This window comes from Salvia splendens, chromosome 8, assembly GCF_004379255.2.
Source record: "Salvia splendens isolate huo1 chromosome 8, SspV2, whole genome shotgun sequence".
NCBI classification, from domain to species: domain Eukaryota; kingdom Viridiplantae; phylum Streptophyta; class Magnoliopsida; order Lamiales; family Lamiaceae; genus Salvia; species Salvia splendens.
The window spans coordinates 10047420-10074665 of record NC_056039.1 but is presented as its reverse complement, the minus strand read 5'-3'; the positions used below and the strand labels follow the sequence as shown (position 1 = coordinate 10074665).

The window sequence follows — 27246 nt, the reverse complement described above, 5'->3', positions numbered from 1 at the left end:
ATAAGAGATATCATTCCTCGTTTGTACTGGAGTTTTTTTTATTCCGGGTTTAGGAGAGACGCATGACCCTCGTCTCATTTTAATGAGACGCATGACGATTATGCGTTTATTGTAGAGACGCATGAGAATCATGCGTCTCTCTTTTTTTCCATTTTATTTTAACGACGCATGAGGGTCATGCGTCTTAGAGAGAGACGCATCTCCCTCATGCGTCTTTTATATTTTTTAAATTTCACGGACGACGCATGAGCGTCATGCGTCTTAGAAAGAGACGCATGAGGCTCATGCGTCTCCAATTTCGAATTAAAGCAGCAGCGAAGGCAGTAGCCTCCTCATTCACGCAAACAGAAAGAGAGACGACGAACTTGGCGATTTTTCCTTTGTGATTCGGCGAAGAAGACGATTTCCACTCGTGTTCCGGTAAGTTTCGTTCAATCCTTCAACCTTCCTTCCTTAATTGTTGTTAATTTGCATAGTTTGTTTAGATTTCCCCTAATGTTTGTAAATTAGGGTTTATAACAAATAGCTCTATTTTGGTCGATTTTTTTATTGTTTAGTGAATTGTAATGGATTTTAGTGGGTAAATTCATTGTATTGTATATTATTGTTATGTTTGAGATGATTGGTGTTGTGATTTTGGTTGTAATTTGGTTAAAAAAAGTGAAGACTAACCGGAACAAAAAAATAAGATTAGGTGTGTACAAGTGAATTATCAGGCCTTCTAAAAGCTGTTCTATAACCTAACGGGTTTTTTCTATTTTTGTTCTAAAATAGAACTTAGATTCCTCGTTTGTTCTAGCGTTTTTTTTTTTTCCGGATTTGGGAGAGACGCATGACCCTCATGCGTCTCTTTTTAATGAGACGCATGATCGTCATGCGTCTTTCATAGAGACGCATGAGGGTCATGCGTCTCTATTTTTTTTCGTTTTTTTTAAACGACGCATGAAGGTCATGCGTCTTAGGTATAGACGCATCTCTCTCATGCGTCTGTTGTTTTTTAAAATATAATAGACGACGCATGAGCGTCATGCGTCTTAGGTAGAGACGCATGAGGCTCATGCGTCTCTATGTCGAATTAAATCAGTTCCGCGAGAGGCAGAAGGCAGAATACACGCGAGAGAGAATTCTGATAGGCGACTTCCGGCGATTCCTTGGCGATTTCTTAGCGAATCCGACGATTTCCTCTCTTTTTCCGGTAAGTTTCATTCAATCCTTCAACATTCCTTCCTTATTTGTTGTTAATTTGCATAGTTTGTTTAGATTTCCCCTAATTTTTGTAAATTAGGGTTTATAACAAATTGCTCAATTTTATCCGATTTTTTGGTGTTTAGTTAATTGTAATGGATTTTAGTGGCTAAATTCATTCTATTGTATAGTTATTCATATATTAGAGATGCTTGGTGTTGTGATTTTGGTTGATATTGAAGAATAAAGTATAGGTTGAATTGCATATTTTAATTTAACCTTCTAATTTAGTAGCTATATGTAAATTAGGCCTTATAAAGCATGAATGGTGTTGAATTGGAGTGAATCAATCATTTGATTTATGATTTGTTGTTATTTTGAAGATGAATTTGAATGGATATGTAATTTGTGTTGTAATTTGTAATTGTTGTTTGTGAATTTGTACTTAGATTAGATGGAGACTTCAAGTTCTAGTGAGCAATTATTATATGGACCCGAAGACCCGTCCTTGCTAAATTTACAGAAACATCACATTTCACATAAACTCATGAAAGAGGGCACAACCCAAGTATTTAAAGTCCGAAGGACAGAAAGCAAGACTTGGGACGTCGAAATTCACGAGAATGTTAGATATTGGCTTGACGTCTTTGGTTTCAAAGGCGTGATCGATTGTGGGAAGCCCATGAAGGTGGACAACGAGCTGATCACGGCGTTGATTGAGCGTTGGAGACCGGAGACGCACACTTTCCATCTACCGATCGGTGAGGCGACGATCACCTTGGAAGATGTGCAAGCCATTTGGGGCTTGAGGGCGGATGGTCGCGTTTTCACAGGGCGTGACTATCATGACAACTTTTCAGACTGGACCAGCAAGTGCCGCGATCTGTTGGGATGGATACCAGATACTTCCACAGAGACAAAGCAAGGCGGTTTGCTGATGACCGCACTGATCAACCAGACAAGGATGCCTCTGGGTGATGACCTACCTATGTACGTATACATCCAAAGGGCACGTATCCATGCCCTAATTTTATTAGGAGGTCTCATTCTACCGGACACCACGGGGTGTAAGGTGCCATTTATGTGGTTGAATGGGCTTGGGGATCCAGAAGAGGTGAAGAATATTAGTTGGGGAAGTGCGGCATTGGCCTACCTTTATCATTATCTGTGCGAGGCTTCCATGGATAAGAGAAAAGAGTTGGGCGGGCCTATGATGCTTCTGCAGCTATGGGCGTGGGAAAGAATGCCCACATTGAGGCCTGCGTTCATTGGACCAGTTGTACACGAGCCATATACACCATGTGGCGCCAGGTATATATCTAAATATTTATTTATTAATTTATATTGGATTATTTGCTTACATCAAATATATGTACAGGTGGAAAGGAACAACGCAGATAGGAAATGCTCCTAGACATTCGGTTGAGCATTATCGTGACCAAATATCTCTGATTAGACCTGGCCAGGTGAGTATTATTTCGGTTTAGACTTCATTTATGAACTTATTACGGAATTATTCAGTGGCATTTGCATTGCTGTTTTGTAGTTTATCTGGACGCCATACGCACATTGCATACTGCCTGACTACTGCAATGATGTGACTGGATGCTCTCTGTGCGAGACCTACTTGGTATGTTGGGCCTATGTCGAGGCCCATGAGCCTGGACGAGTGCGACGACAGTTCAATCGGTACCAGGATATACCGCAGAATGTAGACAGGATGCTAAGGAACGCCGATCATTTAGGCAAAAATGATCGGCGTGGTAAGAAGGGCAACAACTGGGCAACCACGCATCAGTTCTACATTGGGGAGTGGGACATGAGGTACGAAAGGTTCCAAGCTGCCGAATACGCCGCACCAATGTCTTTGGATATTCCCATGAGCCCGGGTTATATGGCGTGGTATAACAGAATTACAGTGACGTACATGACTCGGCCTGGGGCACGGGCCACTGCTGGGATGAATGAGTCGGCTGCTTCGATGCGACTATTTGTAAGTTTGTTATATTAAACTATATGCTTTCATGTGATATAGATTGTTTCTTATTGATATTGGTATCATTTTTTGTCTAGGTTGAGGCTTTTCAGAGGGTTTTCCATTTAACTACGGAAGACGAAATGGACCCCCGAGTGCGCCAGATTCGAGAAATTGTTAGGACTACCCTCGAAGATACGAACAACGGTGATGTCATGGAGTACCCCGCTTCTCAACATCAGGATGTGGTCATGCCGTACCAAGAAGAAGTAGTTCCACGGCGTCGTGGAGCGCGTGGTGTTCGGACTGGGGGACACGGCTACACAAAGCAGTTTAGGATGTCTCAGGCGCCTCCCGATTATGTAGCACCAGAGGCGCAGTATCAAGAGCATGACCCACCCCAGTGGTATTCACACCCGACGCATGAGTCTCAGTCGCAGTGGGACCGTCCACTGCATTCTCCAAGCCAGCCTGAGCCCGATTGGAATCGTCGCCCATATTCACAAAGCCAAGACATGTCGCAATGGAGTGGGGCCCGAGCGTCGGTCGATTCATTCTTCCAGAATTATCAGGTCATGCCTCCTGTACAAGCTGAAGAAGAAGACGATGATGAAGAAGAAGATGACAATATTGTCGAGGCACATGAGGAAGAAGACGTTGTTCATAGCATCCATGGCCAACCTCGTCCAGCTGCGGAGGGTTCATCACGCAGCGGGGTTGGGAAGCTCGTGAGCAAAGTGTACAAGAGACTATCTTCGAGGAAGAACAAGGGGATTGAACCGGCTAAGTACACTCCGTCGTCGTATAAGTAGCATGAAGAATGATGATATTTGGATATCTACGTTATTGTTTGGTGCTCAAATTCATGTTAATGTTTCTATGTTGATGAATTAATCATGTTTCTATTCTATTGAAAAGTCTTAATTGAATATTAATATATTACTATTAATGAATAACTAAATAGTTTATTAATTATGTGTTATAAATATAATTAAAGTAGGTAAATGTGAAAATAATCCGAAAACGCCCGATCGGGCGAAATTAGTAAAATAGAATCGCCCGATCGGGCGAACTCTCTGTATTCTGCAGTCTGCAAGTTAGAGGCGCATGAGGATCGGGCGAAATTAGTAAAATAGAATCGCCCGTCGCACGTACTTGCGTACTTGAGTTGTGACCCCCAATGCCCATATCATGCCTTTCGCTTTACCTCCCTTACCCTTAAGTTTAGTCAAGATATTTTTCCTCACATGGATCAAACAAAATTTGTGGTGACATATCGGCGGCTTTTTCCATTCATCAGAACGCATAGCCTTTAGGATTCCTTTATGCCTATCCGAAATGATGCACACCTCCCTTTCGTACTTCACCACATGGATTCTGACATGATCCAAAAACCACTCCCAGCTGTCGCCAGTTTCTTCATCGACAACAGCATATGCAACAGGCAGACATCTCTTGTTAGCATCAACACCACAAGCAACAAGAAGCTTACCTTTAAATCTTCCTCGAAGGTGAGTCCCGTCTATTGTTAAAACGGGTTGGCACTCCTGGAAAGCATGTATAGCAGGCCCAAGTGCCCAGAACACATAATAGAAGACTTTAGTACGGCCCTGGCTCAACAACTCGTTGTGCCTCCACTCAACGATTGTGCCTGGATTCCTATACTGCAGTTCAAGCATGTAGCCTGACAAATCCCTAAATGACTCCTCCCATCCACCAAATACAATCTCTAAAGCCCTTCTCCGTGCATACCATGCCTTCTTATAACTGATTACCACATGAAATTTGTCATGAACAAAATTTCTTACGGCTGCGGCACTGAACTCGGCATTTTTAAGCAACTGATGTCGAATACACAAAGCAATCATTGGTGATGAAAAGTTAGCATGTCCTCTATCATTACGATGGCCTTCACAACTATGTCGTCCACACCACTTCCTAATCTCCCACATATCATCATGGGCCATGTGTGTAACAGAAACTTTCCACCGACATTCATTCGCTTTATCAGCGTCGGTCTCGCTGATAATAGCTGTCCCATCTTCTGTCCTCCCTGCCGGATATTTGCACACGGCATGCCACCTTCTTACTTTGCTCTCAACCACCCTAAATTGCCGGTGTTGCCTCAAACTCCACATAGTAATAGCAGTCTTCACATGCAGTTTGCTATCAAATTTTGTTCCTGCATTAATCCGATATGGGTGTTCTTCATCCCAGTACATGGTACTGCGTTCATTACCAACTTCAGGTACCTCAGAAGGACCACTAGGCAGTCTGCGAAAATATTTCAACCCGGTGTGAACGTATTCTGGAAGTGGTTGTTCACCTTGCACGACGGGTTTATACACTACCTCCTCATCACTAGAGTCAGCACCAGAATCATCACTTAAAATCTCATCAGACGAGGATGACGACAATTCTGGATCATCAAGGTCTCTTCGTACAACATGAACATCATCATGCTCTTCTACATTCTCTTGAGTATTCAATCCAACATCAGCAGCATCTGCAACATCTGTTTGCTCATTCATACCGCAATCCATGCTCAAAGGTTCAAACCTCGTAGATGATCCAACACCATGATCAACAATTGGTGGGATGAAGGCATTTCCAACATACGAATACTCAACAAATAATTCAATATGTCGAGTAGAATTTAGAGCCGCATTGAACATATAAAACACACTTTGATCACTGTCAACCGCAGTACATACATAACTCGTACCGGTACCCAAGAAACAATGCCTCCAAGATATTTCGATGAAGTGTTGGTTTGAATCTATTCTTATCTTAACACATATCATTGCAACTAATTCAGATAATGAGACACATGAATCCAATACGATGGAAGCTCTCGCACGAGGAGGATCATAACAAATACCCACTTGAGGAAGTTGATATATTCTACCACCCCAATATAAACTCACGTATACTTGCATGATTTCTGCAAAAATATATATACAAACCAACAACAATTAAAGACAATTTTTTTCATTAAACCCTAATATAGTAAGTATACAAAAGATTTATCAAAACCCTAATAATATGCAAATAAACAACAAATACGAGAACAATGTTGAAAAATTGAAGGAAACTTACCGAAATATGAAGGGAATCGCCAAGAAATCGCCAAGGAAATCGCCAAGGAAATCGCACGGGTTGTCTTCCTCTCTTTCTCTCGCGTATTCTGCCTATGCTGCCGTGGGAAACTGATTTAAGCAAGTTAGAGACGCATGAGCCTCATGCGTCTCTACCTAAGACGCATGACGCTCATGCGTCGTCTATTATATTTTAAAAAACAACAGACGCATGAGAGAGATGCGTCTATACCTAAGACGCATGACCTTCATGCGTCGTTAAAAAAAAATGAAAAAAAAATAGAGACGCATGACCCTCATGCGTCTCTATGAAAGACGCATGACGATCATGCGTCTCATTAAAAAGAGACGCATGAGGGTCATGCGTCTCTCCCAAATCCGGAACAAAAAAAAACGCTAGAACAAACGAGGAATCTAAGTTCTATTTTAGAACAAAAATAGAAAAAACCCATAACCTAACACATTGCACTTGCAACCCTCTATCACTTATTGTTCTCTTGTTATATTATGTTATTTGTACATGCCATTGTGAGTTTGTAATTGTTGTTTTGTGAATATGTACTTAGATTAGATGGAGACTTCAAGTTCTAGCGGACATTTATTGTATGGACCCGAAGACCCGTCCGTCTTAAATATGCAAAAAAATCACATTTCAAATAAACTCATGAAAGATGGAACAACCCAAGTATTTAAAGTCCGAAGGACTGAAAGTAAGACTTGGGACGTCGAAATTCATGAGAATGTTAGATATTGGCTTGACGTCTTTGGTTTCAAAGGCGTGATCGATTGTGGGAGGCCCATGAAGGTCGACAATGAGCTGATCACGGCGTTGATTGAGCGTTGGAGGCAGGAGACACACACTTTCCATCTACCGATCGGTGAGACGACGATCACCTTGGAAGATGTGCAAGCCATTTGGGGCTTGAGGGCGGATGGTCACGTTTTCACAGGGCGTGACTATCATGACAACTTTTCAGATTGGACCAGCAAGTGCCGCGATCTGTTGGGATGGATACCAGATACTTTCACAGAGACAAAGCAAGGCGGTTTGCTGATGACCGCGCTGATCAACCAGACAAGGATGCCTCTGGGTGATGGCCTACCTACGTACGTATACATCCAAAGGGCACGTATCCATGCCCTAATTTTATTAGGAGGTCTCATTCTACCGGACACAACGGGGTGTAAGGTGCCATTTATGTGGTTGAATGGGCTTGGGGATCCGGAAGAGGTGAAGAATAATAGTTGGGGAAGTGCGGCATTGGCGTACCTTTATCATTATCTGTGCGAGGCTTCCATGGATAAGAGAAAAGAGTTGGGCGGGCCTATGATCCTTCTGCAGATATGGGCGTGGAAAAGAATGCCCACATTGTGGCATGCGTTCATAGGACCAGTTGTGCACGAGCCATATACACCATGTGGCGCCAGGTATATATCTAAATATTTATTTATTAATGCGTATTGGGTTATTTTCCTACATCAATTTTATGTATAGGTGGAAAGGAACAACGCAGATAAGAAATGCTCCTAGACACTCGGTTGAGCATTACCGTGACCAAATATCTCTGATTAGACCTGGCCAGGTGAATATTATTTCGGTTTAGACTTCATTTATGAACTTATTATGAAATTAATTTGGCATTTGCATTGCTGTTTTGTAGTTTATCTGGACGCCATATGCACCTTGCATACTACCTGACTACTGCAATGATGTGACTGGATGCTCTTTGTGCGAAACCTACTTGGTATGTTGGGCCTATGTCAAGGCCCATGAGCCTGGAAGAGTGCGCCGACAGTTCAATCGGTATCAGGATATACCTCAGTATGTAGACAGGATGCTAAGGAACGCCGATCATTTGGGCAAAAATGATCGGCGTGGTAAGAAGGGCAACAAATGGGCAAACACGGTCATATATTAACAATTATATGCTATTAAAATAGATAACTTAGCCATATAAAAATTATACTCCCACATGACTACGCATTTCTAAAATATTTTAACAAAATAAATATTAAAATTCGCCCGACCGAGCGAATTTATTTTTCAAAACGCCCGGTCGGGCATTTTTGTGCGAGTTTTATGAAACATGTCAAAATTCAGTTAATACAAATTGGAACAAAGTCTTCAATTCATACCAAAAGCATAAAAAATTCAATATTAAAATTGTGAGTCACTAGAAAACTCAATACACAGAATTTGTAACATGCTTTTTGTCCAACACTGTCTTCACGAAGTTAGAATATAGAATCGCCCGACCGGGCGAACTCTCTGGGGAGGATCCTACATAACACGGCCGACTGTGCAATTTCTACGGTCATGCCCCTCTACGCCGCAATTCCTGCACTTGCGGGGAGCTCTCGGTTCATCTTCCTCGCAGACATCCATTTGATTATGAATCTTCCTTATCCTGCCTCGTCCGCGCTTTCAAGGAAGCAACTGCTCAGGGGTGATACGCAATTTCCATCCAGGATTTGCACAATAGTCTTCGTGTCTTGGTGCTTGAAATGAGACACCATAGTACTGTGCTTCCCATGTAGCTTTGTGGTTGTGTTTATCAATGAGTTCAAACATGGAGTTACCTCGATCTCTGGCAACGGTGCACGCATGGGAACAAGGAACTCTCCACATCTGCCACTTCCCACAGCTGCACTTTGAATCCATGAACTCGACGTCTTGTCTATTATTGCCCTTTGCCTGTCCCTTTTCAACACGTGGACGACTTCGAATTTGGTAATGACCTATTTCTCGGTCCAGTACTGAACAGTAATGCATTTGCCCCTTCGCATCATTCGCAGCAAGTTTGTTCCTCACCCACGGGGTCAACCGACCTTCGGTATGTTGTATTTCTGTCTTTCTATCTGCCCACCATTCCACTGTTCTCCAAAATGTCAGATCAACCAAAGCTCTAATTGGCAGCTCTCTTATACCTCTCAACACGTTGTTGTAGCTCTCTGACATGTTTGTTGAGGGCACTCCCATCTCAGTTCATCATCGTAACAAAGAGACCATTTCTCTTTTTTGGCTTTGTTGAGCTCGTGTATCGCAACAAGACTTTCCTCCCGTAGTGCACGTCGCCTCCGCATGTACTTGCGTACTTGAGTTGTGACACCCAATGCTCATATCATGCCTTTCGCTTTAGCGCCCTTACCTTTAAGTTTTGTCAATATATTTTTCCTCACATGGATCAAACAAAATTTGTGGTGACATATCGGCGGCTTTTTCCATTCATCAGAACGCATAGCCTTAAGGATTCCTTTATGCCTATCCGAAATGATGCACACCTCCCTTTCGTACCTCACCACATGAATTCTGACATGATCCAAAAACCACTCCCAGCTGTCGCCAGTTTCTTCATCAACAACAGCATATGCAATAGGCAGACATTTCTTGTTAGCATCAGACGATGATGACGACAATTCTGGATCATCACTTAAAATATCGTCAGACGATGATGACGACAATTCTGGATCATCAAGGTCTCCTCGTACAACATGAACATCAGCATGCTCTTGTACATTCTCTTGAGTATTCAATCCAACATCAGCAACATCTGCAACATCTGTTTGCTCATTCTACCGCAATCAATGCTCATAGGTTCAAACCTCGTAGATGATCCAACACCATGATCAACAATTGGTGTGATGAAGGTATTTCCAACAGACGAATACTCAACAAATAATTCAATATGCCGAGTAGAATTTAGAGCCTCGTTGAACATAAAAAACACATTTTCATCACTGTGACACACTTGGATTTTACATGGTTTTAGAGAGTGGTTTTGTATGAATTTGATCATATTTCATCTATTATTAGGCGTGTTTACATCTACTTCTGTATTATGTTGGTATATTGACCATTTTGTTAAGAACGTGTAGAAAAATGTGCAAAATAGGTGGACGTGCAGCAGTCTTGGCATGAGACAATTTTACTAGAGATTTTGAAGTCCAATCAACCCCCAATGCACATCATTCTCTTCGTCTTCGAAAGAGCTTCGCGTAGGTACCTTACACGCCCCAATCGAAGTTCGGATGAGAGAGATATGGCCGTTTTACGAACACTGCGCTGTCCAGAAAATCTCACGCGGCCGGGTGAATTATTACCCTGTAAATCCACCCGGCCGGGTGTCTCAAATGGAGCAGAATCTGGTCGAAAATCATCACCCGGCCGGGTGAATTTTACCCTTTATAATTCCACCCGGCCGGGTACGTTGTTTTGACGTATTTTTATGCCAAAAACGCGATTTTTGAAGGGGATTAAGAGGAGAAGAAGCCTAGGGTTCATTCCACACCACACCTAACGCCTCCTACGCTCACACACCACCCCAAGCACACCTTTGAGAGAGAGAATTGAAGATTGAAGACTTTCAATCGGGAGATTGAAGTCACCTATCCTTCGATTGATCTCATAGGAGTCTTACTATCTTTACTTCATGTATTTGTTGAATTCATTTGTTTTGAACATGGTTTTCTCTATAAACATGAGTAGCTAAACATCTCTTGTAGAATTCTTGGTGATGATGCACTGATTTCATAGTTTTTATCCGATTGATTTTGTTCTTGCCTTGCTCTTGTAGTTATTTGATTATTCTTGGGTTTATTCCTTTCAATTGCTTGATCACCACTTGATTGTGTAGGATTAATTAGATTAATCGGGAGATGAAATAAATAATCCGGAAAGAAGAATAATTCACACCTTAATACAATAGAACTCGGGAGAGTTGAGGTTTTGAGTGAGGTCATTGACCTAATCGAGCTTTTGGGAGTTAGGAGTTTAGGATTAGAAGGGGACTTCGATCCTAGCACCTAATCTACAGGTTTCTCACCTCGGGAGGGGGTTTAATCTATAATTGTGGTCGGCTTAGTAACTCTAGAGACACCAAAAGGTAAAGCGAATTGACTGGATAAGAGCTTGGAATTGTGCATCGGATCCTTGAGTTCTGCAATTTTCTCCATATTATCTTTTCATATCCTTTTTACACCGTGTTTCCTTGTTCTTAATTATTACTTGCTTACTATATGCTTTTATTAGTTGTTAGAACAAGCCAATCTTTTCTTGATTGTCGAGATAGTAGTTGATTTTTGTTCGTGGTAGTTAAGTGATACAAAATTGTCTCTGTGGGATACGATACTCTTGCTTACTAATTGCTACACTAGCCCCGTACACTTGCGGGTATCACTTGTGTTAAAATAAGTTGAGTCAAGTTTTTGGCGCCGTTGCCGGGGACAATTGTGTGTCATTATAGCTTAATATCGTGATAATAATTGAGATTACTAATCTAGATTTTACTTGCTTTATTTTTACTTTTTGTTTTGAGTTCTCTAATAGATGTGTTTCCTTGTTCAGGTTGTATGCACACACGTTCTAAAGGTCCACCTCTAGAGCTTATCGATCCCGAGATCGAAGCATCCAACAGAAGGAGGAACGCGCAGAGAAGGTTAAACCAAAGGATTCGGGTTTCTTCACCCGCTCACAGGCGTCTACCTTCTCCTATCCAGAGAACTCCATCACCAAGTCCATCTCCACTTCCGTCACCTATACAGTGCGAGCCTCATTCCCCAATTCTAATGGAGAACGGCGGGGGGAACAACAATGAGGATCCTGTCATTCGTGAACTCCGTCTGCAGCTGGCTAACATGCAGAGGCAATTGGATGAGCAGAACGTGAGGCCAGTGCCCGTACAAAATCAGTTTGCCTACAGACAGGTTACTAATCCACCAGTCAACAATGCGGGGATAGCGGCCAATAGCTTTGAATTGAGACCGGGGTTGATAGACAGAGCAGAAGCAAACGCATTTGGTGGAACAGGCTCAGAAGATGCCAACAAGCACCTCACCAAGTTCATACAAATCAGCAACACAGTGAAGGCGAACGGAGTCACAGATGAGCAAGTCCGCCTCAGATTATTCCCATTCTCTTTGAAAGACGATGCAAGGGACTGGTATGACAGCATGGGTCCTAACTCTGTGCCCACATGGGATGCAATGGTGGAGCTGTTCTTGGAGAAATACTATCCACCTAGCGAGGCACTCAAACGCCAAGCAGAGGTCATTCAATATAAGATGCAACCTCAGGAGAACATTATGGAGGCCTGGAAAAGATTCAAGCAGTTGATGAGAAGATGCCCCAACCACGGGTTAAGCCCGGGGCAACAAATCTTAACCTTCTACAGGGGAGGCACGCTGGAGGCAATGCGCGAATTGAACATGAGGGTCGGAGGATCTCTCTTGAAGTTGGGAGAAGCTGAAGCACTTGAGGTGATTGAGAGAGTGGCTTCAAATGATGATGGATGGAGAAACGATAGAAGCAAATCCTATAGAGTGGCATCCACCTCCGATTTTGATAGGATGGATACAATATCCAAGCAGCTGGAATTCCTAACTGACAAGCTTGGGTATATGGGAACAAGGTAGGTTGGGACTGAGATGCAACAAGGAGTCGAAGATGTAAACTACGTTTACCAAGGTGGCAATAGCAGAAAGTTCAACAATTACCGCCCCAACCTAGGAGGAGGCAATTACAACCACTATGGGAACAAGGTGCATCCCAACTTGTCCTACGGGAACCCAAATAATGCCTTGCAACCACCACCCAGATTCCAGGTATCAGATGGCCAAATCATAGAACCGAAGAAGGATGAGCTGAAAGATGTGTTGATGGCTTTTATGAAACAAACGGGAGAGTGCATGAAAGACTCCAACAAAAGGCTAGTGCAGGTTGAAGCTAATGTGAATGCCTTGAATATTCACATGAAGAGCATCGATAACCAGATGAGCCAGGTTTCACAGGCTGTGGGTATTCAGCATCAACCAGGCCAATTTCCTTCACAAACGGTTGTAAATCCTAAAGACTGTAAGGATTGCAAAGCCATTAATCTGAGAAGTGGAAAGAGCTATGAAGGCCCAACCATGCCTGCAGAGAAGGAGAAAATCTCTCAAGAGGAGATAGTGGTAGAAGAGGTGGTGGAAGAAGAAGAACCAGTGGAAGAGGTGCCGCCTCCCAAGGCAAGTACCGTGATACCTGCACCCCCTGCTGAGGTTAAGATCCCATTTCCACAGTGCGTGCAGAAGAAGAAACTAGATGATCACTTCTCTAGGTTTCTTGACATATTTAGAAAAGTGAACATCAACATCCCGTTGGTAGAGGCGTTACAGCAAATGCCTACATATGCAAAGTTTCTAAAAGATGCGCTCTCCAAGAAGAAGAAGTGGACTAACTATGAGACGGTGAACATATCTGAAAACTGTAGTGCCATAATTCAGAAAAAGCTACCGGCCAAGCTTAAAGATCCTGGGAGTTTCAACATCTCATGCGTCATTGGAAATGACAGACAGACAAAGGCACTTTGTGATCTGGGGGCGAGTATAAATTTGATGCGATTATCGTTTTTCAGAAAGATGAAGATCGGCACTCTCAAGCCGACAACAATCACGCTACAGATGGCAGATAGAACCGTCACCTATCCCAAAGGAATTGTTGAGGACGTTCTTGTGATGGTACATGACTTCATATTCCCCGTTGATTTTGTAGTGTTGGATATGGAAGAAGACGTGAATGTACCGCTTATCCTGGGGCGCCCATTCCTTGCAACGGGAAAAGCATTGATAGATGTAGCAAAGGGAGAACTCACTCTTCATATGGGCAACAAACGTCACATCCTATCTATCTACAATGCTATGAAGAGTCGTGAGGAAGAAAAAACTTGTTATGAAGAAGGAGTGCAAAGTTGTGCACGTTGTAGAGGTCCAAAAGGCACAAGAAATTGAGTCCACATTTGGGGATTTTTCTTTACCGCAATGGATGTTTGCTTCATGTGGTGGATCAATTTCTAAAGAAGAGACTACATCAAATCCTAAAGTGAAGGTGAAGAAAACAAAAGCTGAAAATTCACCCAAAGTGGAAACCAAAATTACTGATGGAGCTCTGAAAAATACTTGGTGGAAGAAGAGATTGGCTAGATCATATGCTTCCAATATTGACAGAAAGTCTAACACCACCAGTTATGGCGTGACATGATGCAGCTCATGGAGGACGTCGAGCCAACGACGATAACCAAAGGCACTATAGGGGAGGTAACCCCTAGTAGGTAACTTTTAATTTTACCGTTTCAGTTTGTTTTTGGTGTGTTTTGTGTTGCTTGCATTAGTGCATACCATGTAAGTCTCCCTTCTCCACCAACTTTTCAAACTTATTCTTTGCATAGCTTTGAATAAGTTTGGGGGATGATATGGTGGATAGGGACACTAATGAGGTACTTATTTTATTGCTTTATTTTTGCTTTAGATTGATTAGTTGTGATTGATTGAAAATTTTGGGCTTGAATTGAAAAAAAATTTGGTAGTAATTGGGGTGAAGACTAGTCGTCTATGACAAAAGAACCATCCATTTTGAGCTATCACTTGACCATTGACTTGAGAGTTTGAGTAATATGGTGCATAAGTAACGAATTGCTTGTTTGCCTTGCTTCATGCTATTTACCCAAGTGAGATTTTTGAGCCTTCAATTCTTTCATGTGTGTTTTATCATCAATTGTGCATGTGTTTCTAGAACTTGCTCATGGTGTTCTTGAGTCTACATAGTGACCTTAAATATAGGGGAAGATGTTAGGCCATCGTTGTTAGCCTCATTTTTACCTAAACACTAACCTTAGTATATAACACCCTTGTTAGCCAAGTTTGAGCCTTAAGCCTTTTCTTTTGTCAAGCTAATCAAGTGGATTGAGAATCCTAGACTCTAAATTTGTTGAGATTTGAAAAGAAGAGTTGGGAAAGTATAATTGAAAAAGGTTGGTTGAGTTTGTTCTTTAAAAAAACGTGAACGAAAAAGAAAAAAAAAAGAGAAAAAAAAGGAAAAAGAAGAAAGAAAAAAAAATTGTATATAGAGAATAATTTGAGGTCTTTGGAAGTTGGGAAGAAATTAGACAAAGTCTAGTTATTACCGAGAAGTGTTTTGAGAATGGTTGAAGTTAAAAGTTGATTGTTGTGATTTCTTGGGATTTTACGTTTTGGGAATTTCAGTCACTTTAGCCAAATATTTCCTCACCTTACAAAAGAGCCTACATTATAACCTAAATAAAAGACCTTTCGGACTCTTGATTTATTGTCACACGAGGTAGAGGAAAGGTTAGACATTGAGCAAGCTTATGGTAAACCATGCATTTTTGCTTGATTTGAGTGACTACTTGATATCTTATACACTTTTTAGTGAGGTGAATATACACACACATATACATCCCGAGTGAAGCATGAAACCAAGGTGATATACGAGTTAGTAGTAAAAGTGCATTCGACAGCTTAACTTAATAGAATTTGTATTGTGATATGCTCCTTTATTCCATATTCTTTGAGACGATGATGATGTCTAAAACCCCTTTAAATCCAAGTCTTCTTTTAGTTCTTTTTCTTCATTGCTCGAGTTTTTTTTCTTCTTTTAGTTCTTTTTCTTCATTCCTCACATGGATCAAAAAAAATTTGTGGTGACATATCGGCGGCTTTTTCCATTCATCAGAACGCATAGCCTTAAGGATTCATTTATGTCTATCCGAAATGATGCACACCTCCCTTTCGTACCTCACCACATGAATTCTGACATGATCCAAAAACCACTCCCAGCTGTCGCCAGTTTCTTCATCAACAACAGCATATGCAATAGGCAGACATTTCTTGTTAGCATCAGACGATGATGACGACAATTCTGGATCATCACTTAAAATATCATCAGACGATGATGACGACAATTCTGGATCATCAAGGTCTCCTCGTACAACATGAACATCAGCATGCTCTTGTACATTCTCTTGAGTATTCAATCCAATATCAGCAACATCTGCAACATCTGTTTGCTCATTCATACCGCAATCAATGCTCATAGGTTCAAACCTCGTAGATGATCCAACACCATGATCAACAATTGGTGTGATGAATGTATTTCCAACAGACGAATACTCAACAAATAATTCCATATGCCGAGTAGAATTTAGAGCCGCATTGAACATAAAAAACACACTTTCATCACTGTCAACCCCAGTACATACATAACTCGTACCGGTACCCAAGAAACAATGCCTCCAAGATATTTCGATGAAGTGTTGGTTTGAATCTATTCTTATCTTAGCACATATCATTGCAATTAATTCAGATAATGAAACACATGAATCCAATACGATGGAAGCTCTCGCACGAGGAGGATCATAACAAATGCCCACTTGAGGAAGTTGATATATTTTACCACCCCAATATAAACTCACGAATACTTGCATGATTTCTGCAAAAATATATATACAAACCAACAACAATTAAAGACAATTTTTTTCAATAAACCCTAATTTAGTAAGTTTACAATAAATTTATCAAAAATCCTAATAATATGCAAATAAACAACAAATAAGGGAGCAATGTTGAAAGATTGAAGGAAACTTACCGAAATATGAAGGGAATCGCCACGAAATCGCCAAGAAATCGCCAAGTTTTGTCTTCCTCTCTTTCTCTCGCGGATTCTGTCTATTCTTCCTGGGGCACTGATTTAAGCAAGTTAGAGACGCATGACGCTCATGCGTCTCTTCCTAAGACGCATGACGCTCATGCGTCGTCCGTGAAATTTAAAAAATATAAAAGACGCATGAGGGAGATGCGTCTCTTTCTAAGACGCATGACCCTCATGCGTCGCTCAAAAAAATGAAAAAAAAGAGAGACGCATGACCCTCATTCATGCGTCTTTATGAAAGACGCATAATCGTCATGCGTCTCATTAAAAGGAGACGCATGAGGGTCTCTCCCAAATCCGGAACAAAAAAAAGTCCAGTACAAACGAGGAATGATAACTCTATTCTAGAACAAAAATAGAAAAAACCCGAGAGATCTGCAAAGGATAAAAGCAGGTGACTGTGCGACACGATTAGTAGAAACCCTTCAGTACATAAAACGCAGCACATTGCATTTAAATATTTACATTCTTTTTAATGAGAGTAAAATGAACATCTTTGCTTTTTTTAAATAGTAAAAACACTATATATTTAATTTTTTAAATGACTTATAACTATAATGATAAGCAAAAAAGATAGTAGTATTTCAAAATAAAATGTACTATAATAAATTATTAATGACCCTCAATTATGAAAAAAAATCAATCATGTATAAATAACACAAAGGTTTACATAAAAATCTCTACTTTCACATTGGCAATGACTTGATAAAATATAGTACTACCTCCGTCCATATAAAATAAGTAAAATTGTAAATGACATAGATTTTAATGCGCAATTGGTAAAGTAAGAGAGACAGAAGGAATAAGTGTTGGAAGTAGTGTTAGTTGATTATGAGATCCATATTTAGAATGATATCTAAGGTTAATACTTATTTAAATTTTTTTATATTTAGAATTGGTCTAATTTTTGTGAACAATCTAAAATGGTAAAATTAGATTATTTTGCATGGACGGAAGTAGTATTATGGAAAATCTCTAGATTTTGATATAAACATATAAAGTGTTTTTTAACATTTTCAAACTTTTTATGGTTAACTGACATTACAAATTTATCCAATCTTTTGTAACCTGAATTTGGGCAGTAACAATAGCAATAATTGATCTGATTGTCTGTTTTTTTTCTCTTTTTTATTAACAAATGAATAGAAAATTTTAAAAGTTGCATCACAGTGGATTCGAACCCGAGATCTTTGGGTACACCCCACTCTACCACTAGACGAACATACTCTAAGCTTATCTGTTTCTTTCTTATTTTCCAGTGTAGTGTGAAGAACAGTGTTCACAATTCTGAAATATACTTTTCCAAGCACAAAAGGACACATGATATTATCCTGTCAGTATAAAAATCACAGCCTCTTTACAAGATGTCAACTTATTCACATTCTGTAAATAAAAACAAATACAATGGAAAGAATACTCAGAAAGCATAATGAAATTGCTCTTCATTCTTATCCAAGGGTACAAGTATTCATAATACAATGATAATCATAGATGGCAATCGAGGTATTATTGCCTTTGAAGTTGCAGTAACAACAGCATCAATGGGAGCTCAAACAATAATCATTCTTACATGGAGTATAACTAATGATTCAGTTTTAGCTTTAAAAATAGATGCAGCATAACTATCCTGGTCTATTTGAATACCAGATTGTGACAGGTTCTATCGCATGGGTATGCACAGTCGACAGCCTTGACAGTAGCTCGATCGAAGTACCAATCTCCAACAGCAAGTGCAACGGGCTGCATAATGTTTAGCCAAATTTCGTGGTCAAAGTACTATTAGCATGCAGCATCCATGACTAGTAAAAATTGAGAATCAATGGCTTACCTTGTTGTTAATTATGGGAGAATCATCGGCAAACCAAGTATCCTGCCTTTCCGACTGGCAATGAGCAAAACAAGAATTTAAAAATAATCCATTCTGTTTCGAGCCTGAAAAGCCTCGAACGGCACTAAGCATATGATTCCTGAAATCTGTTTCGTATACGATTTGATTGGTGAGCACAGGAGAAACCTCAAAGGACATGAAACAAGCTTAGTACATCATCATTAAGCTGAAGCATGTTTTTACCCTGTAGAAATTGGATCTGTGATGCTGAGCATCGTTCGTTATTCAATTTGCAATCATGCCAGGTGCCTTGAGGATCAGCAGTTGCAGGAGCCAAGCTTTCTTGGACCTGAATATGATGGAAAGCAGAAATGAATATGCTACTCCCTTTCTCTAACTGATTTATTGTAACCAGAAGCAAAATGTAGGTATGTTTGCACATTTACCTGCCATGAATCGTAGGCAGCATTGAGAATAAACAACGGGGTTTTGATGCTGGAAATCAGATTCTGAGGGAAGAAACACTGCCATAAAGACAAAAACACAAAAAAAGGTAAGCAAAAGAAAATTACAATAAGGGCAGAAGTAGCCCATGGTAAGTCTCACAAGCCAGAAAAATCGAGCAGAAGACTAACAGAAGTTGGATCCAAGTGGTCAGTGCAAGTGCTTGGAAGGTTTTCTTTAACACCCTGTAAGAATAGATCAGAATCTTTTCAGAAATATAAGTAGCATGCAACTATATGACGTCTCTACTATTTATGTCATCACAAAAAGAAGCAGGTAGGAATGCTAAAGCAATGCTATGTTAAACAAAAAATAAGACATCATAAGTTCTCAAGAATTCATCACATTCAGTCCATTTCGCAATTTTATTGATGAAAGAATGTGATACAAACGTGGAAACCTGATGCTAACAATCATTTGTTTGAATAGTACCTGCAAGCTAACAACGCCAGCAAAGAAACTTCTCAGTGTCCGTCCACCCGATACATCAGCACTGCACGAAATGAATTAAATAAGACACGAAAATTTGAATTCTGACAGCTTGTAGAGCATTACACGTATATAAGGACAGCAGGGGATGGCTAAGAGGTTTAAGGAAATTACACGTCCATGAATAATCCGGCATCACTCAAGCACTTCACTTTGGTACTTCCAGGAAATAAACCTTGAAATTCGTCACAATGCAGTATAGAAGCCAAACCACCAGCAGAGCAACCGGAGAGAAGAGCCTGGAGTGAAACGTCACTCATAAATAAGTAAATATTACGACGGAAAAAATATAGACAAACAAATAAAGTAACACAATACTTGATTCGCATTGTGCATGCCCTTTGACATAAGGTCTTCAACTGCAGCCCTCCATATCCGTTGCCCTCTAAACTGCAAACCTGCAGCCTATACAGCAAGCTCTAAGTTTTAAACAACCATTATCATAAAAAGTAATTTAACTCATGCATAGAGAATGATTCAAACCTTATTTTCACTGTCCCCGGCAAAGGAAGCGCCGTCACAATAGCGAACCTTTACTCTATTCCAGTTAAAAAAGTCTGCACATGGAAAAAGTAAAATAATGGCTATGATACACCAAATGTAATTTTTGATATGATAAGACTACTCTATTTATGTAGTACCAGGATTTTCTTCAGCCTTGTTGCTAAGTAACCCTGTAAATGGAATTTGCTTCTCAAATAATGTAGATGATCCACGATGTGTCTTTTTACGGTAAATACATGATCTTAAATTGTTGCACCAGCCTCCACCCTGCCACATGTAACTAGATGACATTATAAAATCAAGACACCAACAAGGCTATTTGTTGCCTTATATGTAACTTCTTTTATGAAAAAAAAACTTCAATTCAACCGCTCGTATAACTTCCTTCTTGGTTTAAAAGACTACTACCACAGTTGGTACAACTTTAATCAGCAATGGTTCACCATCAAACAGACGTGCACATACCTCTAGCTGGATGAGCCAACTATTTGCTCCAGTCCCAAACCCACGATGCAAGTGATAGCCCGGTAGCGTCCCGTCCAAACATACTATACACAGAGAAATTCATCCGACTAAGACCACAGAGATAGTTTAAATTTCAAAAGCAGTATACTTATCAACCAGCATTTCAGTAATTTTCTAGAATCAAGACCTAAACTGCTTATACAAGAAATGGCACAAATCATTTATTATAGGTGTTCTCATTTAAAATATACAACGGCAAAGATAGTTGGGGGTGGAATTTAATACTTAAGCTTCACAAATTTATTAGTGAAATAACATCAACGGCGTGCAACTAAAGCATCCCAATTGAATGTAAGTGGTGCATTAAAAACTGGCGAAATTGACAGCTTAAAGTAACTTGAATCATTATTCTCACACACAACCAATCCTTACACCAACTTTAACCAACTAATAATTAGTAAGATTACGACACAAGCAAGAGATAAAAACATAGCCCATCTTGGATTGATTCAGCATAGATCACACAAATCAACAAATTAAAACTGAAATAATCGATTTTTCATATTAAAAAAAGCATAAGCAATCAAAATCCTGAAACATGCAACTGAAAAATAAATCCCAAAGCTACAAGAATCTAAAGAGAGAAGGGGAGGATTACCAGCCCCTTTGGCAGCAGCTCCCTGAACAAGAGTGAGACCCACCATGAGAGCATCAGGAGGAACAGCAGCAGCAGCAACTCCATAAACAGACTCCAAATGCGACATGGACTCCAAGAATGACACATCTGAGCTGCTGTTCCTATTGAAAAACGCATCAAGTTCGGAACTTTCAGCGACCCATCTACTCATAACAAACAAAACACAAAACACAACTCCAATCTCCACCAGCTTCCCCATCACTTTCAAGCCTACACCAGATCTCAGCAAAAAATGCAAAAAGAATAATAAGAGAAGGCTGAACTTTATAGTATTCCTAGATTCCTAGATGTGTTCTCATTGATTTGGATAAAAATTGGTAAATGTAAATGTGTTCAACTCAAGAGTACAAATGCAATGTGTCTAATCTAAGAAACAAATCTAAGTGGATTTATTTCTTGGGGAGAGAGGAAGGAATGGAGGTGGGGCAGATTCTTGTTCTCTCTTTTTAAGTGGATTCTAAAGAGAGAAGAAAGTGAGGAGATCCAAGTAGCGGCAGAGCAGTGATTAAATTAATGCTTGTAAGATAGAACAGTGCACAGCGGTGATAATATTATTGCCGGATCTTGCTGCGAGCAAAATAATAATATATGTTCTTGTCCGAATATATGTACGTAGACCTATGTTCAATATTGAGTCAAAAAGCTACAACGCTACCAATTGACTACGCAATTTTACTAGGAAAGTTTAAACCGGGCACAAGATTGTACGATGCCATTTATATTTTGTTATAGTTTATGTTTCATTTGTTTTATTCATTTATTTGTTTATAAATATTTAGAGTATTTTTTTGTGCATGTGATCGTTTTTATTCTTATATTTTTAACCATTTTAAACTAAATTTGATTTTTCTTCTAAAGCATGACTATGCTAATTGGAGATGGATGAAACATGGACATTGGCGCTAGAATGAAGTAAACGCGTTGATATCCAAATGATACTCCGCCAACAATCTGAATGAATAGTTTGTTATAGGTTTTCACATATGATGTGTGTTTCAAGGTTGTAAATTGAGCGCAAGAATACAAACAAAAGCTAAGAATTTATGTGATTTGATCTTTACTTCAACTTATTTAGCAACCATTAGAGCATCCACAACCGTGCTCTTGCCAGCGGCACGGTTGTGGGCCCGGGCGGTACTATTCATGCCTGCTCTCTGGCAAGAGCACAACACCCACAACTGTGCTCTTCCGCAAGGACGAGCACAATTAATATAAAATTCAATTACACAAAAACATTTCCATAATATTAAAATTCATTTAAAACCCACAATAAATATTACAAATGACAAATAAAATTAAACATTGCATAATTAAAATCCTAAAAATTAAAAATTACATAATTAAAAACTCACCGATATGCAAATACTCGTCGAACATGTCGGCCGTTTGCCCAGTAGCGAGTTGTCGGATGGCACACGTACACTTCTGCAACGCCGTGATACTTTGCCGGCCGGCTGCATCTACACCTGTTTGAAAGTATTCAACACGTGCGGACAATGTGTTGACAATTCGCATGAACAAGCGCTTTGACATGCGAAAACGGCGCCTGAAGTAATCTGCCGGAAACCGCGGCTGGTCGGCAAAGTAGTCGGCAACGAGCCTTTCGTGGGCTCCCTCCCGGTCACGATGGATGTACCGTCGATTTGATCTGGTTCGTTGAGGAGGAGGAGCAGGGGTATTCGCCGCGACATATGCTTCGTAAGCGGCACGATGTTGTTCGTAGTATTCTTGTTCTTCGCGTTCCGCTTCCGCCATAATATGGGTGAAATCCATTTGAGATTTTGAGTGGGTGATGAATGTGTTGATAGTTTGTATGAGAATTATGAATGAGAGATGAATGAGAGATGATTTGATGTGATAAATGGATGATGAATGTGTGTATTTATAGATGATTTTGGGGGAAAAAAAATAAAAAAAAAATCAAAAAAAATCAGAAAAAACGGGAAAAAAACGGCCATATTTTTGGGATTTGGAAAATATTTTTTTTTTTATTTTTTAGCATTATTTATAATTAAATACCGATTTTTAAAAAAAAATAAAAAAAAGTTTAAACACAACGGCTATGCCGTTGACGAATGGGAGTGCGCCACGTGTGCGTCCGCTGGCACGGACGTGCTCGATACATCGAGCAGCGCCGTGCCAGCGGCGCGGCTGCAGCGGCGGCGGTCCTGCGCCTTGCCAACGGCGCGGACGGCGGTGGCGTCTTTCGCCACCGCTGCGGATGCTCTTAGTCCTTTTAGTTATATATACATATATCCGAGCAACTATAATAATTGAGTTTTAATTTAATTGAAATTGAAATTTAAATGTTTATGAAATAATTATGTTTGTACAATATTGTATATTAAAATATATTGAAAAAATAGAACTAGAGTACATTGTTATTAACTAAAAAATAGAATTTGGGTAAAGTTTTACAACCGATAGCAAAAAAATTGTTAATATATTTGAATATTGGATCAAATTACGCACCCTCCTGAATTTGGTCAAATTTGAAATCACGAACCCTATAAAATTTGGCAAAATTTTAATAATTTATTAGAAAATAAAAAATTAACACTAGCTTTCCATATTTGCAAAACAGTAGTGCGAATTGAGGATTGATGAGTTGCCGTGAGTGGAGTGGGTAATAGTGGGTGTCACGTGACATTGAGCACGCCGAGACACGTGACTTTCCCGGGGCCCTCGATGGTTGCGTGCACGCCGCTACCGACCTTAACATTGGCGCCATTTAATTTCAGCCACAACTCATATTTTCATCAAACCAACTACTCTTTCTGCCCTTCAATTTTTCGACGCCTCTCACTTCTATTATTGTTCATCTAATTAGTAGCATTCATATTTTGGTGTAATTGATTAAGAAGAGTTGCATTGGTCACCTAGTAATTTATGTTCATTTTATCATTTTGATGTTAATTATAAATTGAGATAATCAATTTTCTTTTCTTTTAATTTTTGCATTACAGGCTATGCCGATTTCTCAAACGAAAATTATATGAAGGCACCGTGAGATCAAATCAATTAGAAAGATGACAGGCATGATTATCATATAAATATTTATGATTGATTTTAGTCAATATGGTCCAGAAAATTCCAATGGAGCAGCCACATCGAAGAAAAAAACAAAATGCTATAGTACTACTATAATTCACATATATTTAGACAGTGAGATCGAAATCCTGTAATAGATGCAAATCTACTCTATAATTTATTTACTATAACTTCATAGTGCACCTATATTATAATCTAATCCTTTAATAGATGTTTAGACAGTGAGATCGAAATCATATACTCACTTTTCATATATTATAATATAGAGTGATCTATAAAAATAGTCACTAGATTATGAGTTTATCTCGCCCATAATCCATATACTTTAAAAATATCGTCAGACATCCCTGGACTAAGGGTTTCTCTCGAAATTGGTCATTTTACCATTTTTTATACGAAAATACACTTTTGAGGGTTTGGGCAATTTATTTTTTTTACACTTTTAACATTTTAAATCTGATATTATTTCAGTGATGTATTAAATATGATATTATTTCAAAATTATCATGCTTCTTCCCTTTTGTCATCCTTCACTTTGTTTTTTTATTTCAATATTAGATTTAATTTTATAAAATTAAATTTTAAATTTTAGACTTTTAAATATCAATAAATTTTTATTAATTAAAATTATTAATTCATGGACACTATAAATATTGATTAAAACAATTATTTTTTGTTATTTAATATAATATTCAGTTTAATCGATGAAGTACAGAAAAATAATATTAATCATGCTGGAAACATAAGAGCTATTCTACCTAGCTTTCGTTCGATTGTTATAATTGCTTATGATTATATATTATGAAGTTAACTACAAATTTGATACCACTAAAAATTTTATATAGGACTATTTTGTTTAGATTTTCTAGTTAATTTTGATTGTTTTCAAATAAACAAACGAAAATAATATTAGTCTTACATTATATGCATATTTATTTCAGAATATTCGTGTTATATAATCTATTTATGATTAAAACTATTAAATATTGATTAAAACTAAGTTGGTGTGGGCATACCATATTGATTAAATATTATACACAATCAAATAATGATTAAAACTATTAATTTTTGTTATTTAATAATTTTAATAATTAATGGAAATTTATTGATATTTAAGAATCTAAATTTAAAAATTAATTTTATAAAATTAAATCTAATATTGAAATAAAGAACAAAGTGAAGGATGACAAAAAGGAAGAATAATGATAATTTTGAAATAATATCAGATTTAGTACATCATTGAAATAATATTATATTTAAAATGTTAAAAGTGTAAAAAGACCAAATTGCCCAAACCATCAAAAGGGTATTTTTCGTATCAAAAAATGGCAAAAGGACCAAGTTCGAGATAAACCCTTAGTCCCAGGATATTTTACGATATTTTTAAAGTTCAGGGACTATGGGAGAGATAAACCCATAGTCCAGGGACCTAATAGTCTCTGATATTATAAAAAAATGCACTAATGATCTCTAACAAAATTTTATAGCCTTTTTAGTCCTTATAAATGACATTTTTTGTATATGGTAGTCTTTTATACCCCTCTTTATTTAAAAAATCTCCTAAATGTCATGGAGGACATTTTTTATTTTTGGAAATCACAATTATGGTACCTCTTCAGTCTTGCAATTTTTTAAAACATATATGAAAGCACCTTTACGAACAGAAAAAAATTACATTTCTAGTAGGTGTACTGGTTAATTTATATTTTTACAACATAAAATATTTTCTTTTGAATTATAATTCGCTTAAATTTTTTCAATAGTTACTTGCTAACTCATCAACGTAGTGTATTAAAAATGTCAACACAATGATAATGAAATGTCAACATAAACTTAAGTAGATATTTTAATACATTGTGTTGACATTAATATTTAAATGTCAACACAAATATGTGTTGACATTTTAATGTGATCATGTTGACATTTTTAATACACTACGTTGATGAGTTAACAAATTAGCAATTTAAGAAAAGTTAGCATTATAACGCACCCCGATTTAGCTTTATAATAATAAGTTACTTTAGTTTACTTTAATATTTTTATTAAAAATGTTATCTGCAATAGTTAGATTTAATCTAAGGTAGATGTAGTTTCACTTAAATTTTAATTTTTATACTTAAAATTATTTTCCACTATACTATATTTTAATTAACGTAATTAAAATATTTAATTTTCACTTAAGTATAGTAACATTTAAATATTTAAGTAACATTTTTTAAGTATAGTTCACTATAATATTTTTCATTCTCAAATTAAAAAAAATTAATTAAATTTTTTTAAGTAAAAATAAATCTTACATGCAAAAGAATTTTCTATAATTCACTTTAATATTTTTATGAAAAAAATTACTATTAGATTTAATTTTTTAATTCATACAGACTGAATTTTATAATGAATAATATTTAATTTTAAAAATATATAAAGTATAATTAAACACATAATGATAATAAACTATTTTAAGTAAATAAAATTACAAAAATTAGTATACTAGTATTTAAGGTAAAAAATACCCTCAAACATTAAAAATTCATAATTTTAGTGTCCGGGGTTATTTTAATCTTATCATACTAAAATATTATAAAATTTTGTAAGGATCATTTATGCATTTTTCAACCTGAAACTAGTAGTCACCCTATAATCTAATCATAACATATAGGTAGTAAGATGATGTTACACTGACATCCAATGAACTATGCTTAGGAAATCTTCTCATAATTAGCCTCATTTCAGTAATAACTTATTTTTTAACCGTCATTTTTTTAAATCACAACTCTAATGCAAGTATGCAACCAACTCAATTCATCTTCATTTTCAGTCACAACTAGTAATAGTATAAAATAAATAGTAAAACAAATTAAATTTAAATTTGAAAAACTATATTATTTGAAATCAAAACTCCTAAACTAAAACCTCCGAGGGTTAAGTGTCTAAATTACTTCGATCAGTTCTTGTTGGAAAAGGACATGAGTC

At 38.1% G+C, this 27246-nt stretch overlaps 3 protein-coding genes across 3 annotated transcripts; 2 read left to right on the top strand and 1 right to left on the bottom strand.

Moving 5' to 3' along the window:
* The first annotated feature begins 1066 nt into the window (after positions 1-1066).
* LOC121745717 (protein MAIN-LIKE 1-like) lies at positions 1067-3972 on the top strand. Its single transcript, XM_042139689.1, has 5 exons — positions 1067-1195; positions 1635-2496; positions 2564-2651; positions 2732-3178; positions 3259-3972. The coding sequence occupies exons 2-5, from the start codon at positions 1640-1642 to the stop codon at positions 3970-3972; spliced, it is 2106 nt and encodes a 701-aa protein (XP_041995623.1). The 5' UTR covers positions 1067-1195; positions 1635-1639.
* Positions 3973-12681: 8709 nt separating this feature from the next.
* Positions 12682-14022, top strand: LOC121745716. Its single transcript, XM_042139688.1, has one exon. The coding sequence runs from the start codon at positions 12682-12684 to the stop codon at positions 14020-14022; it is 1341 nt and encodes a 446-aa protein (XP_041995622.1).
* A 4143-nt stretch (positions 14023-18165) lies between these two features.
* Positions 18166-21808, bottom strand: LOC121743021 (pectin acetylesterase 12-like). Its single transcript, XM_042136196.1, has 12 exons — positions 21187-21808; positions 20529-20611; positions 20201-20330; positions 20043-20116; positions 19878-19964; positions 19674-19798; positions 19503-19563; positions 19202-19255; positions 19013-19090; positions 18810-18915; positions 18567-18712; positions 18166-18478 (listed from the first exon to the last, which is right to left on the bottom strand). The coding sequence occupies exons 1-12, from the start codon at positions 21422-21424 to the stop codon at positions 18371-18373; spliced, it is 1290 nt and encodes a 429-aa protein (XP_041992130.1). The 5' UTR covers positions 21425-21808; the 3' UTR covers positions 18166-18370.
* Positions 21809-27246: the final 5438 nt, after the last annotated feature.

Bases quoted from the DNA above. Each gene is read 5' to 3' on its own strand.
- LOC121745717 (XM_042139689.1), top strand. From the start codon at position 1,640: ATGGAGACTTCAAGTTCTAGTGAGCAATTATTATATGGACCCGAAGAC. The intron at 2,497-2,563 runs GTATATATCTAA...ATATATGTACAG, and splicing joins TATACACCATGTGGCGCCAG to GTGGAAAGGAACAACGCAGA. The intron at 3,179-3,258 runs GTAAGTTTGTTA...TTTTTTGTCTAG, and splicing joins CTGCTTCGATGCGACTATTT to GTTGAGGCTTTTCAGAGGGT.
- LOC121745716 (XM_042139688.1), top strand. From the start codon at position 12,682: ATGCAACAAGGAGTCGAAGATGTAAACTACGTTTACCAAGGTGGCAAT.
- LOC121743021 (XM_042136196.1), bottom strand. From the start codon at position 21,424: ATGGGGAAGCTGGTGGAGATTGGAGTTGTGTTTTGTGTTTTGTTTGTT. The intron at 19,564-19,673 runs GTAATTTCCTTA...CATTTCGTGCAG, and splicing joins GCCGGATTATTCATGGACGT to TGCTGATGTATCGGGTGGAC. The intron at 19,256-19,502 runs GTACTATTCAAA...CTATTCTTACAG, and splicing joins CTGGCGTTGTTAGCTTGCAG to GGTGTTAAAGAAAACCTTCC.